At 38.6% G+C, this 13877-nt stretch overlaps 1 protein-coding gene and 1 long non-coding RNA gene across 3 annotated transcripts in view; one reads left to right on the top strand and one right to left on the bottom strand.

Annotated features, from left to right (window-relative positions):
- Window positions 1–13877, top strand: part of LOC131829430 (uncharacterized) — a 186932-nt gene that overhangs the window by 80762 nt on the left and 92293 nt on the right. The gene's annotated exons all lie outside the window — the stretch shown is intronic.
- UMAD1 (UBAP1-MVB12-associated (UMA) domain containing 1) overlaps window positions 10249–13877 on the bottom strand; it is a 218985-nt gene continuing 215356 nt past the window's right edge. The window contains exon 4 of the mRNA XM_059171215.1: window positions 10249–12146. Within this exon, the coding sequence (XP_059027198.1) occupies window positions 11892–12146 (255 nt within the window). The 3' untranslated portion in view covers window positions 10249–11891. The remainder of the gene's footprint in view (window positions 12147–13877) is intronic.

Genomic DNA, 13877 nt, shown 5'->3' with positions numbered 1-13877 from the left:
TAGCTCTCAAAAAATGTTCTTGGGTTCCTCCATTTACCACCATATGCCCTCCCAGCCCCCTCTGTACATGATTTTCATGTAAATTGACTCACCAGGCATTTCATGAGAGTCAAACCTGTCTTTGGTGGTCAGCCTGATAGTTACTGCTACCTGCTATTTTATATTCTGGAATGAAAGGTGGTAAGGATAGAGCTCTTGTCTTTTGTGGTTTATGTTTTGTCAGGCACTAGGTACATTTCTGGCATTTTGTACTTAACAGGCGTAACAAAGCACACCCAGGCTGAAGGATATCGCAACTGCTGTCCTAGGCACAACAAAAGCAGTAAGCCCAGTGGTCTCCCACCTGCGGGGCAGTGATAGAGTGCACTGGGAAATGAGGCTCTTATCACAATCAACATGAAAAAAGAAATAATGCCTCAAGTGTATCTCCAGGAACACTAGAGAAGCCTGAATGGAAATAACCCATACCCTGGAGACAACTGCTTTGCTTAGGGAGGGCTTTATGCCTACAGTCCCTTTCTGATGGGTGCACATTGCCAAGTATAGAAACTTAGAGTCACTTAAAATTATAGGGTGGTAAACCTAAGTGAGCAGAGATAGTTTCCACAGATCGTTTTTCAGCTGGGGCGGGGAAAGAAACTATTGACCCTTGATACTCATTTAACAAGATGTTTTAATCAAGAATAGGAAGGTAATAAAGATTAAGAACTTACTTTTGAGTTTAGTTCTGGAGACTGTTTCTGCTAAGAAGCTTATCTCATGAAATATTTTATTACTTGATGTTATAAAATATTTGTAAGCTGTTATTTAGACAACAGAAATGCAGAATTTTGCTAGCCAGCATAACTGGAATTTATTTCTCTTTTTATAGACTGAATGAAAATTTTAAGAGACTGGCTACTAATGCTTTCCTTGTTTTTTGAAAATGATGTAAATCTGCATCTTTGTCTCTGTGGGGAAGTTTAGAGGTTGCAATTACCAATGTGACCACACCGGTTAGGTACTCCACTGACTAATATTGTACAGAATCATTATAATTCATTACAGAAATTTTAAAAAGTTGAATTCATGCAGTAAACTGGCTACCAAATGAATGGACTAGTTAAAGAATATTTTAGAACCTTCTTTACTTGCATGAAAAATCAACATGAGTCTCTTCTTTCTTCAGATAATTATTTGTTTTTCCTCAAAAGTAAAATGACCTATTCTTCAAAAATGCAGACCACTATCAAAAGGGTTAATATTTCTACATCCTTCAGTAAGGTTAGGTTACATGGAAACAAAATGCCACAGTGCATTAAAACATCAAGCATTCAATTTTTACGTTATATGTTTAATTCTAAAAAAAATCCATGATTTAAAAGAGCCATATAATTAAGACTTATCAATGCCAATTTAATAGAAGGCAGAAGAAAGTTCCCTCCATGTGTACATTAAAGAAAACCAAATAATAAAACCCAAGGTATAATAGTCATAGTCACTTATACCTCCAAAATTGAAAGAGTTAACACTAAAAGGTTAAGATAAATACAAAAGTTTTATTGTATTGTTACTGATATAGCTAACCAAACAAAAGGTACATTTCTACTTTTAAAATTTTTAAGAAGCTAAAAAAATTTTTTTTAAGAAGCTAATTATTTGGGATACAAATTTGGGAACATTAAGGAAATGGCATATTCTAGTATGAACATCTAAAAGGTTGCCTATAGGCTTCCAACACAACTGAAGGGCAAATTCTAATGTAGATGGGATAAGAACCTTCTACATTTCCTCAAATTGGTGGTAATTCAATGATTTTCACCTTCAACCGACTTATATCAAGCACACACACTGTGTCAAGCATCATGTTAAGCATGGAAATACAGGTTAGGATCCATTCACAGAGTTATGACTTAGTCAAACAATGTCATACTGTGGTCTAGAACCTTGAGAGAGGAGAACAAAGGATCGCCAAGGCATGTGGAAGGACATCCAATCCAGCTTAGGAGGAATAAGGAAGGGTTTCCGAGAGGAGGTGATAATTGAACGAAACCTTGTAAAATAATTTAGCCACAGATTAGTCCACTGGAGATTGTTGGAATGCACACATCTCCTAATAGTGTGCACAGTACTTTAAAAAATGTCTTTTCTTCCATTACAGTGTGTGTTTTGCAAGGACAGGTTCATTTTTAAGCATATTTTGTGAGCTCCATCGTGTGTTTTTTTTCTGGGGTTTTATGCGATTTCACTCCTAATGACTAATGAGAACCATATGAATGCATTGCTGCTGCACAAGTGTAGTGTGGTTTTGCACTTAAAAGGTATTCCGATGCTCTAGCTGGAAATGTTCACGAAAAGCCTCTTCTGGAGTTGTCGGACTGCTTTTAGTGAGTCTCACCAGTGGGTTGACATCTGCAGAGCATTGAGGGCTGGGCTGACTTTGAAAGGATTGAAATTAAATTACTTCATATTGTTATCCTGAATTTTATATTCACTCTATTCCCTAAAGTAAACCTTAATAAATATTTTATCACCAGGAAAACAAACAGCGATAAAATTAAAAAAAAAAAAAAAGAAGGGAAGATCACAGCATTCCAAGCACAGAGAACAGAACGTGAGCGTGCTGAAGGAGGCATGGCATGTTCTGCTTACTAGGGAAGAGCACATGGGACAAGATTTGAGAGGAGGCTAGAGAGGTGATCGAGGGCTCTTATTTGCTTTCAGGCTCTTCAGTTCTCTAGAGGATACCGGAGAGCTACTGAGGGTTTTAAATCTGTTTTTAAATAAGTTCTTCCTGTCTATAGTGTCAAAGATGCAGGGAGATCAGTTAGGAGAAATGATGACGACAGAGACCAGAATAGGAGCCGTAGGTATGGAGAAGACACACAAGTTGGAGAGACAAGACTTTATGATAATTCACAAAAGTTTATCAGCAGTTGAGTATGGAGTAGAGTAAGAAGGAAGAATGGATAGACTCCTCAATTTCCTGCTACTGTAGCCCAGGGACTCAGATGATATGCCAGGACTTGGAAACACAAAGGGAAGATAGGGCTGACCAGCAAGAAGAGGTGCCACTGTCTGCTTCCATTAGTATCAGTCGGGAAGAGGGATGCTGACTGAACCCAGTCAGGGTGTCCGTCTGGCCCTGTGGGGTCCAGGAGTGGGAACAAGTGTGCTGTTTCCCATGAGGACTTCACTCCATATGGAGTGAAGAAGGGATTCCTCAGAGAAAATGGATGCAGAAGAGGAGGGCGATGAAAGAGGGTAGAACAGATGCAAACAACAGCTACCCTGGTCTTGCTCAAGAAGCTGAGAGGAAGCATCAAGAGAGGTGTCTGATAACAGACTGTGTAGACAGATGCAGAACTTAGAGTCCCGGGCTAGAGATCAGTTTGGGTGTCAGCAGTAGCAGACAGACGCGTATAGGACTCTGTGGGGAGAAGACAGGGAACAGAAGAGCGCCAACAATTCAGGGGTGGAACGGAGGAAAAGCAGTTGCCACTAGTATGAGATGGAATGGTCACAGAGATGGAAGGAAAACCAGAAAGGCAAGTGTCACAGCAATCACGGGTGAAGAGTTTCAGGACAGCGAAAGTAACGGATAGTGGGGACTGCCTGGAAGAACTAGGCACAGGCAGTTGGCAGGCTGAGGTGGCTCCGTAGGAAGCAGTTTGGTGGAGGTTCTAACCAAGGATGGGAAATCAGAGGGTTAATGAGTGAGCAGAAAATAAGTACAGATACAAAAATAGACCACTCAAGAAACTTGACTCCAAATAGATGGAAAAAGAGTTCACAGCTGGAGTTAGAGGGAAAGGATCTAAACATGTTCATATGATGATGGAAGAGAATTGATTGGGTAGGAAATGTAAGACAGAGATACAGAAGAGTTCTAAAGGAAAGGTATGCTCCTGATCCTAGAAAAATGTCTTTATCTAAACCAAGTGCATTTGAAATATTCAGATGTGCCTAGGAAAGCATAAGAAAGATGAGACATTTTTCAAGGGTAGGTCATATAGGATTAATAAATTCCAGGGCAAAAATATAGGCAAAAATAATCAAGGACACACAAGGGAAAGTTGGCAGCTAGATAAAACCTCAAATGAGTTAATACACAGCACCAAAATATACTGTATTGTCTAGAATCAGTTCTTACTCATCATGAGAACATACATAGTCATTATGGGCAGAGGAAAACACAACCTGAAAAACATGGAGAATACCCAAAACAGACAAAAGGCACAATTTGTAGAGGCTTGGTAAACTAGGTATTACTTTCAGCTGTATAAACACAGCAATGATCTTACTGGGGCCTGAAAAGCTACAGAAATTTTGAAATTCTATTCCTTTGCTTTTGGGAAGTCTCCTTTATAGATAACTTAACGATTTATTTCATTGGTTCACTCATTTATTCAATGAAGCCCGATCGAGGATTTATGTGCCAAGCATAAGTCAGACGGAAAGTCAGTAAGAGAGCATAGATTCTTAAGGGAAATGGGGTTGTGGGCTGTACTTGGAAAAAGTATATTCAATTTACCTACTGTCTTTTTAATAGAAAATATAAAGTAGAGCCTTTCAAAAATGTTCCCAACTGGTAAAATATATAAGAGATACAGTGGAAAACAAAACAAAACAAAACCGTAGGGTGCATTGGTTTTAACAGGTAGAGAAACGTTGGCTTAAGGATTCAAGCATTTCTCCTTAGAAGAGATTCCGTGAGAAGATGAAATCTGAACATTCCTTTTCCTCCATTAAATTCTATTTCAGACTATGAAGTAGGCAAAAAAAAAAGGAGGAAGTGTATATTTAATTCTGGGGCTATAGAGATATCTGTATTTTTAAATGCTGTTGACTATTGGCTCTTTGTATTTCTTACCAGTGTCATTCCCTTTTCTTAATCATCTTTGTTTCTACTACTGCCCATATCTTCAGGGTTAGGAACCTCAAATGCTTACCTGAGGTGGGGAATTCTAGATTTGCCCCCCCAAGTAGGAGATACGTCTCCTGTGTTGCCTCTTTAAGCTGTATTTACTGATTGTTATGGCTGGTGTAGTGTGAAATAAAGAAGTAGATACAGTGTGTCCCAGGCTGTACTTATACACCTATTGATAAACACAAATTCTCGTGAACATCCCAAACAAGGGTGTCGGGGTGGAGGTGGCTTTTGGGAGAAGGTAAGTATTTAGGGTTTAACTTAGACCAGCTGCCTGTTTGCTTTTTAGCTCCATTTTCTTTCTTTTCAGTCCTAAGAAGGCCTATTCAAATGAAGCTAACAATGACACACACACCATATTAGTGTACGGTGAACCCTACAGGTGTAAGATCTCGGCTTTGTTATGCCCTTGTTCTTGAACAAAAGCTTCTTCTTTGGAAGCCTCCCAGATGTTCTTTGCCATTATGCAGAAATACATTAATTTTGAAACAAAATAAATGATGTACCTTTGAAAAGATTAAAATAAAAAATTAAAGATAAAATTAAAACTGTACATATGGACACACATACACACAGTGAAACTGACATTGCCCTCCCTGTTCCTTCTCCCCCACGTGTCTCAGAGTTATAGCTAACACCTGTGGCCACACAAGGGGCAGACTTGGCAGCTGCAGAGCCCAGATGTCAGACACTGGATTGTACGTCCCTGGCAGCAATCCTAAGTGGGAGGCTGTCTCCTTAACTGACCTCTGAAACAGTCTATTGTCTGACTCTCTCTCTCTGGCCTGGGTAGTAACTAAAAAGCTGTCTGTGGGGCTGGTTCAGAGTTAGCGTACTGACGGGGTTGTTCTGGATGCAATTATCCTTTGCCTTGCCTTTGATTGTAAGGAATTTATTTCCTTGGTAGGGGTTAAAATTGGGACTGGGCAAATTCTTGACAAAGAACTATATTCAGGTTTCTTCCAAGGACAAAATAAGATGCTTTTTGCTTTGATTGATTTTTTCCCCCCCAAGTGAAATTAGAGCAGATCAACTTTACGTTATAGCACACAGTTCTGTTCTGGTTAATCAGAAGTAAAAATAAGAGTTTCTTGGGCACCTCCCCCTCCAAAAGAAGACTGAGTTTCCTTATACTGCTTCTTAAAACTACTTCTTAGAGGTTGAAAATGAAACATTTCTTTCTTTAGAAACTTATGAGCTGCAACTTTGTTTTTGCGATTACTAAAAAAAAAAGTCATCTATTGTAGAGAAGAGCTCTGTGTATCATGAGTTATCTTGGTTCTTGAGAGAGGAAAACGATTACACTATAATCTTGTCTCTACACCACTTGCTGAAGAATGATATCATGTGTAAGACACAGTCATTATAGGAAAGAGAGGTAGGAAAAGGCCAAGTAGGAAAGAGGGCTCCACCTACAATGTGACACTTGTAGCTCTCAGGGAAACTCTATTGTGCATACGGTTCCAGTCATGGCAAGTTAAGAAGTAATATATCTAAAGGAAGATGAATTCTGAGGAAATTATGGAATATATTATCATGTCCAACAACAAATGGTATTCATGTGCACCATGTCAAATGTGCCAAATTATCTTTTATTACCTTTTATAAAGGTGTAAATATATTTCTTGGCTCCCACTGATTTAGATTTGGAAAAAAAAAAAAGGGGAATATTCATGAGTCCCAATATAAATTAGAAAATGATAAATAAGTTGGAGAGAAGAAACATATCTCTTATGTGGAAGAATTCCACATAGCTACTTATATAGCTACTTTGTCTCTTAAGGAAGTGGAGCTTAATTTCCTACTGCTTGAGTGTGGGCTATGATTTATCACTTAATTCCAAAAAGCAGAGTATAAAAGTGGGGGAAAGATTTACATAACAGTGGAGAAATCTGGCAAATACTACTTTGGCCCAGTGATAAAGGTTAACATCAGGAGAAATAACATATTGATAGCATATAGCCTTGGTATGATATGATCTCATCCAAGGGCACTTATCTTTGTAATTTACCTCTGAAAACCCATAGTCTAACCATGTGAAAATGTTAGGTAAGCCCCAATTGAAGGGCATTCTACAAAATACCTGACTAGTACTCCACAAAAATGTCATGGTCATCAAAAACAAACTGTCAGAGCCAAAAGTAGCCTAATGAGCAGGATGACTAAATGTAGTATGTTCTACTGGATGGAATGCTAGAAGGGAAGAAAGGACATGATGGAAAACCATGAACTCAGAGTGTGGACTTGAGTTAACAGAAAGGTACTGAAGTTGGTTCATTAGTTGTAGCAAATGCACTGTGGTAACGTAAGATGTTCACAGTAGGCGACAGTAAGTGGGAGGTGTATCAGAATGTTGCACTGTTTTTGTAACTTTCCTGTAATTCTAAAGCTACCCCTAACATAAAAAGTTTATTTGATGATGTTTAATATACTGCTACATCCTACACATCAATCAACACACCTTTCTCTTTTTCACCCACACTGATGCACCAAACCATACCATACGGCATAGAGTCATTTTCCTGACACATAGGAATACTTCATCTTTCAGGCCAATGTAATATCAGTGGAGTCAGACTTATTTTGAACGTTTCAGATTTTTCCAATAATATTTAGGTCATTCCCTTAGTAATAGAACACAAATGCTCAAAAGATAATGTCCACAAACCCTTATTTCTCAGTGGCTTTAAAAGATGTAACATCCTTCAGCTACCTATCCAATATACTTATATTTCATGTGAATGTTACTACTGACATATTAATAAGACAATGTATTATCTCTGAAAGTAACATTCTTTGCTAGGTAAGTGAGAGCAGTGTTCATTTAGTGATCATTTGTCATCATGATAGGGAAGGGAGTAAGGTCTGATGTACCACTGTGTTATAACATGAATGAGATTATTTCTTTGCTACTCCATATCTGTCCTTTAGAATTATAACAGATCAGGATTCTGGGAATATTAGAAAAGATTGCTTTAATACTGTTTCCAATTTATCATTTTACTTTGAAAAGGCGAGAAAAGTGTTGGTGTCACTGAATGTTTACCTAACAAAACAAACTATTATGATTTTCTAGAACTGTTAACAAGAAATGTGGTTTTGTTAATACTTAGTAGTACAATTTTTAAAGTTCAGTCAATCAAATTTAATTGATCATAATAAATTGGTCAGAATTATCTAATTCTGCTTTTAGGAAAAGACGCAAACGCCCTTAAAGAAAGCTGGAAAAAAAAAATACATGCAACTTCCTGAATATATTTCAGGGCTAAAAAGAAGATTCAGTAAAAGCACTTGTACAATCTCTATCTATTGTACTTTTTCCAATGATAACATGTATTAAGGAAAATGGCCATGATGCTTGATAGTAAGAGAAAAGAAATTGTTCTGTAGGAAAAAGTTTTTTTAATTAACATATAATGTATTATTTGCCCCAGGGATACAGGTCTGTGAATCATCATTCTTATACAATTCACAGCACTCACCATAACACATACTCTCCCCAGTGTCCATAAATCCAGTCACCCTATCCCCACCCCCACCAGCAACCCTCAGTTTCTTTCCGGTGATTAAGAATCTCTTATGGTCTGTCTCTCTCTTGATCCCAGCTTGTTTCATTTTTTCCCTCCCTACCCCCTACGACCCTCAGCCCTGCCTCTTAAATTCCTCATATCAGAGAGATCGTATGATAATTGTCTTCCTCTGATTCACTTATTTCACTTACTGTAATACCCTCGAGTTCCATCCATGTCATCGCAAATGGCAAGATTTCGTGTGGGGTTTTTTGGATGACTGCGTGGTATTCCATTGTATATATACACACCACATCCTCTTTATCCATTCATCTGTTGATGGACATCTAGGTTCTTTCCACAGTTTGGCTATTGTGGACATTGCTGCTATAAACATTCAGGTGCACTTGTCCCTTTGGATCACTACATTTTATCTTTAGGGTAAATACCCAGTAGTACGATTGCTGGGTCATAGGGTAGCTCTATTTTCAACTTTTTGAGGAAACACCATACTGTTTTCCAGAGTGGCTACACCAGCTTGCATTCCCACCAACAGTGTAGAAAGGTTCCCATTTCTCTGCATCCTCGCCAACATCTGTCATTTCCTGACTTAATTTTAGCCATTTTCACTGGTGTGAGGTGCTATCTTACTGTGGTTTTGATTTGTATTTCTCTGTAGGGAATTCTTAACTAAGGAATTGCAGAGAGTCAACCAACATATTTTAGAGATTTTTTTTAATAGTTAGGCATTTACTATGGAAAAAATGGGGCAGGTGAGACCAATAATAAACATAGGTTGCTATTTTTTATGTGCCTCTTTAATATGTTCAGTTAATACGCATTTTGCATTTTGTTAGTCTAGTGTGCATATGTGGTAAGTAATGAGAATTACAGCAGCTCCCTTTCTCAGAACACCTATGGTATGTCAAGCTTTACGCTGCCAAGCATCTGACAAACACCATCTAAAACTTAACACGGCTGTGCAAGGTGCATACTGTTACTATTTAACAAGTGTGGGAACTAAAAACACCAAAGTCCCACAGCTTGTGAGTATGCCATTACAAAGTCTGGCTGCCTCAAATGCCCAAACTCTTTCCATCCGAGCATACATCTTTGTTATATCTTTATAATTATGAACACTATTCAATTCAGTGTTTATCACTAAACCAGGTGAGTTAGGTCATTGAACCTCTCTAGGCTTCAGGTTTATCTTGGGTAAATGAAGTTGGCTGGCTGATTTCTAATGTTCCTTCCAGTTTTAAAATAGTAACATTGATTTATGTACAGGATTAAGAAAACTAAAATGTTTTTGTTAAAAGTTCATGAACAGGGGCACCTGGGTGGCTCAGTAGGTTAAAGCCTCTACCTTCAGCTCAGGTCATGATCCCAGGGTTCTGGGATTGAGCCCATTGGGCTCTCTGCTTATCAGGAAGCCTGCTTCCTCCTCTCTCTCTCTCTCTCTCTCTGCCTGCCTCTCTGCCTACTTGTGATCTCTGTCTGTCAAATAAATAAATAAAATCTTAAAAAAAAAAAAAGTTCATGAACAGTAGCCCTTACTAAATTTTGGGATGACGGAGATCTTTCTAGAGCTAGATATTCATGTGATCTCTTCCAAATCCCTCCAGTCCTATTGAACCAGGACTAGTGAATCTTAATCATTTTCAATGTTATTCTCTAAAGTTCACATGCAAGTTGAAATTTCTTATTTTTGTGGTCTCGCACCAACTATATACTTAAATATTTGCCTCACAAAGAATTAATAACTTGCATTCAAATATGAAGTAAAGAACACTATTTTTTTTCTGGATCTGAAAATAATCAAAATATTGGTTTATTTTAACTCACATTTATTTAAATATAACAATTATTTTAGACAAATGAAAATATAAGCATATTTATAACATGGTAGACATAAAATATAAATGAAATGTATTTTAGACAGTTTAACAAATATATTAGACAAATTGATGACATAACACTTAGCTTCAAGGTATATTAACATGGGTATTAAGAAGGATGTTTTCACAAAAACTGCTATAAAATGTTCACATTTGTGTTAGTAATAGGTCACATTTCCTAGACTGATGTTTTATGAAAACTGTGTAAAGATTTAATGTAATCATTCACTTCATGTGGTACCATTATTTGTAAATGAAGCATATTTTTGTAATAATATGGCATTTTTATCAAGACAATGCTACATTTATTAAACATTCACAACACATTAAAACTTGAATGATTCACGTACCTTTATGCACAGTGTTTAGTTTTGCTATGGCACTCTATCTTTGTGAAAAATACACTTATAGTTTGGCACAGAATCAATAAACTGTATTGCTCCTGATCAAAACAAATGTGATTTAAATTTTCCATGGCATGGAAAATACTCTATCACAATTTGCTTCTTCCCTTTACCATGTACTGACCAATGGCAGTTCTTTACTGCTTTAGTTGGAATAAATAATGGATAGCCAAGAACTAAAAGTCATAGTTAGGTGTTTTGCCTACAGTCTAATTGGAAATGAGTCGATTTCAGCTTTTCTAGCAGCAAAACATTTCCATCTGTATTGTGGCCAACAAATTTCTAAATAAGGGTGTTATCAGCAATAATACGTATCATCATGAGATGTTTTTCTTTAGGAGGCAGAGAGGTTGAAAGGAAACGTGGATCTCTTCATAAACTGGGAACATATGTGGGAAGGGAAGCAAATGCCACCTGAAGCAGAAAGAGGGGAAGTTCTTTGGAAAGCTGGTGAGGGCACACGCTCCAGAGTAGCAGTGAGGCAGAAAACAAAGGCAGGCACACGGGAACCATTCAAGGGGGAAAGGGCTGCGGTGGGTTTGGGGCAACTGAAATATATCACGTGTATCACTCCAAACAAGCAGCAGCCAGAGCAGGGACAGCATTCGTGGATCAGTACACGACCGCTGCTTTTCAGGAAAAGTTTTACATTTCCCTCTCGGTGTCTAAATAGGAACTGAAGAAATCAAGCTAACTGGCAACATTTCTTTTTTTCCTGGATTCATTCATAAACATTGTGGAAGGAGAAAGGGAATAACATTAATTCAAGCTTACTCCAAATCAGAGAAGAGAAATCACATGCATTCTAAGCACAGACTTTGGAGTTGTGGTAACTAAGAAAAGTGCCACAGCTCTTTGTCACAGTTCTCCTAAGATAAACTTGAGGTGTTCTGTTTTGAGAGATTGGTGGAAGGAATCTGCTCCTTTCATAAAACCTCGATAGCCTAATTTTTAAATTTATTATCTGGTGGGAAGGAAGCAGAGCTTAAGTCCCAAATTTTATACAAATATACTTTATTCTAAAAAACAGCATAATGAACATAATGTTTGCTTTATGATCCTTGCTTTTCTGAGGACCTTTAAGCAATGAAATGGCAAAGAATATCAAACAGGTAAAAGAAAACAGGCAAACTTTTGTTTAAAGCTGTTATGGTACAAATAGTCATAAATATTACAAATCACAAAGCACTGAATTTTCAAGACTGAAATCGTACCAGAACCGTGATAAATTTTCGCCGACATCATAGGAGAGTAAGTGGTCTGGAAGGTCACTGATGGTGCCCTGCACGGCCAGCACGTGGGGGGCCAAGGTGAAGGGCACATCGTTCAGCAGTTCGGCCATTGAGTTGTTTTCCAAAGTCTGGCCTGACTTATTTTCCATCTTGGGGCCTGCTACTGTTGCACTGGGTGAGTTTTCTTTGCCAGTCTAAAAATACATATATATTTAAGTCATTTAATAACTTGTGGACTTTGAGGCTTAGTCATGGTAAACGTGGCATTAATATAGCAAAATGATTAAGAAATGTGGAATATAGAAATATTTCCAGATTAGAATGCGGTCTAGTAGGCTTTGAAATGAATCTTAAACCCTACTCTTACTCACACTGACCACGCATGGCCCCCCTTGAATACAGATTGACCTTCTTGCTATTTCCCTAGCCCAGATAACATCTACAGAGTCTGGCTCACAAATCTGATGGATGCTTTCAGGCTCTACAGCATGCCCAGCTTCCCTGCAAAATCTTGTATCAAAACAGTCCAAAGTGACTTTGCCCACTTCAGAGAGAATATGGGGCAGAATGTCTGGGATGTTATTTGGCATTTCCTGTTTGTATCCTTGCTGTTTCATATGCGTATGTCTTATCCCCAACTAGACTCCAGGGTACTTGAGGGCAAGAAATCTATTTGACATTTCTTTGTATACTTACCTTGTATAGTTTGTATGTATGCATGTATATCCTCCACCTTGTATACCCTAAAACATACTCGAACATTGACCTCCAATGTGAACCTAAGTACTAACTGATTGCCTGCTTTTGCTGGAACTAGCATGTTACATTGCCCAAGGTATTCAAATAAGAACCTATCTATCTTGTTCAATTTCTTTAAGACTGGTATACCTTACATGTAGTACTTCACCAAGAGACATGCACCGGGGTGGGGGGGGTGTTCCTAGCACTCTATGTAAGCCCCAAACTGGAAATGACCTAAGTAGCCACCCCAGGAGAATGGATACAAAATTGAAGTGTATTTACAAAAATGAGGACCAATGATCTGCTGCTCCAAACAGGCTGAAACTTATCTCAAACCAGGTTAGGCAAACTTGACCACCCCCCACCCCCTCAACCAGGTCTCATGCAGAATAAAACTTCAGAATCTTTACAGAGGCCCATAGGGCCCTTCCTGTTCTGGCCCGGGGTCCTTCTCTGGCAGTATCCCCAGCTAGTCCATCCTGGCTCTCTCCTCTCTAGTCCCACAGCCTTCAGCTATTGTTTGTGCACACCGAGCCCGCTTTGGCTTGGGCCTTTTCTCTCCAGTCTCTGCCCAGGCGCTCCTTCTCTCACACCCTTCTCAAGGAAGCCCTTCTTGGCCACCTTATTTAAACTGAGGGCCCTCACCTCCTGCACTCCTGAACTCTGTCTCCCAAGCCTGCCTGTTCCTCTCCATAGCCGTCAGGACCTTGTTCTATGGTATATAAGTTATTGTGATACCACCCCTTGGAAGTTTAAGGAGTTTCACTTCCCAAGTTCAAAGCTGTATCTCCAGTGCCCAGATCAGTGCCCAGTGCTCAATAACTCTGTTGTTGAATGGATGAAAGCAGACACGATTTTTGCCTGCATGGGGCTCATAATTTTAAGCGCTGATAAGTTCCTTCTAAGTCTAGAGGAGAATGGTTTTCTGTGTAAGAAACAGCAATTTTGTAAAACTTGTTATTGAAGTGGAAAATGCATACAGAAAAGGGTACATCATAAGAGCACAGCCTGCTAAATTTTAACCAACCAAACAGCTGTGAGCAACCAGCACTCAGATCAAGAAATAGAAGTGACCAGCTCTCCCAGAGGCCCACCAGGTGCTTTCATTCCCAAGCAGCTCCTTGTCCCTCAGTCACCATCCTGATTTCTAACAGTCTGTGCTGTTATTTTGTATTTTAAGTGAA

Source organism: Mustela lutreola, chromosome 4, assembly GCF_030435805.1.
Source record: "Mustela lutreola isolate mMusLut2 chromosome 4, mMusLut2.pri, whole genome shotgun sequence".
NCBI lineage: Eukaryota > Metazoa > Chordata > Mammalia > Carnivora > Mustelidae > Mustela > Mustela lutreola.
The sequence above is the reverse complement of the archived record's forward strand: the minus strand, read 5'-3'. Positions and strand labels throughout refer to the sequence as shown.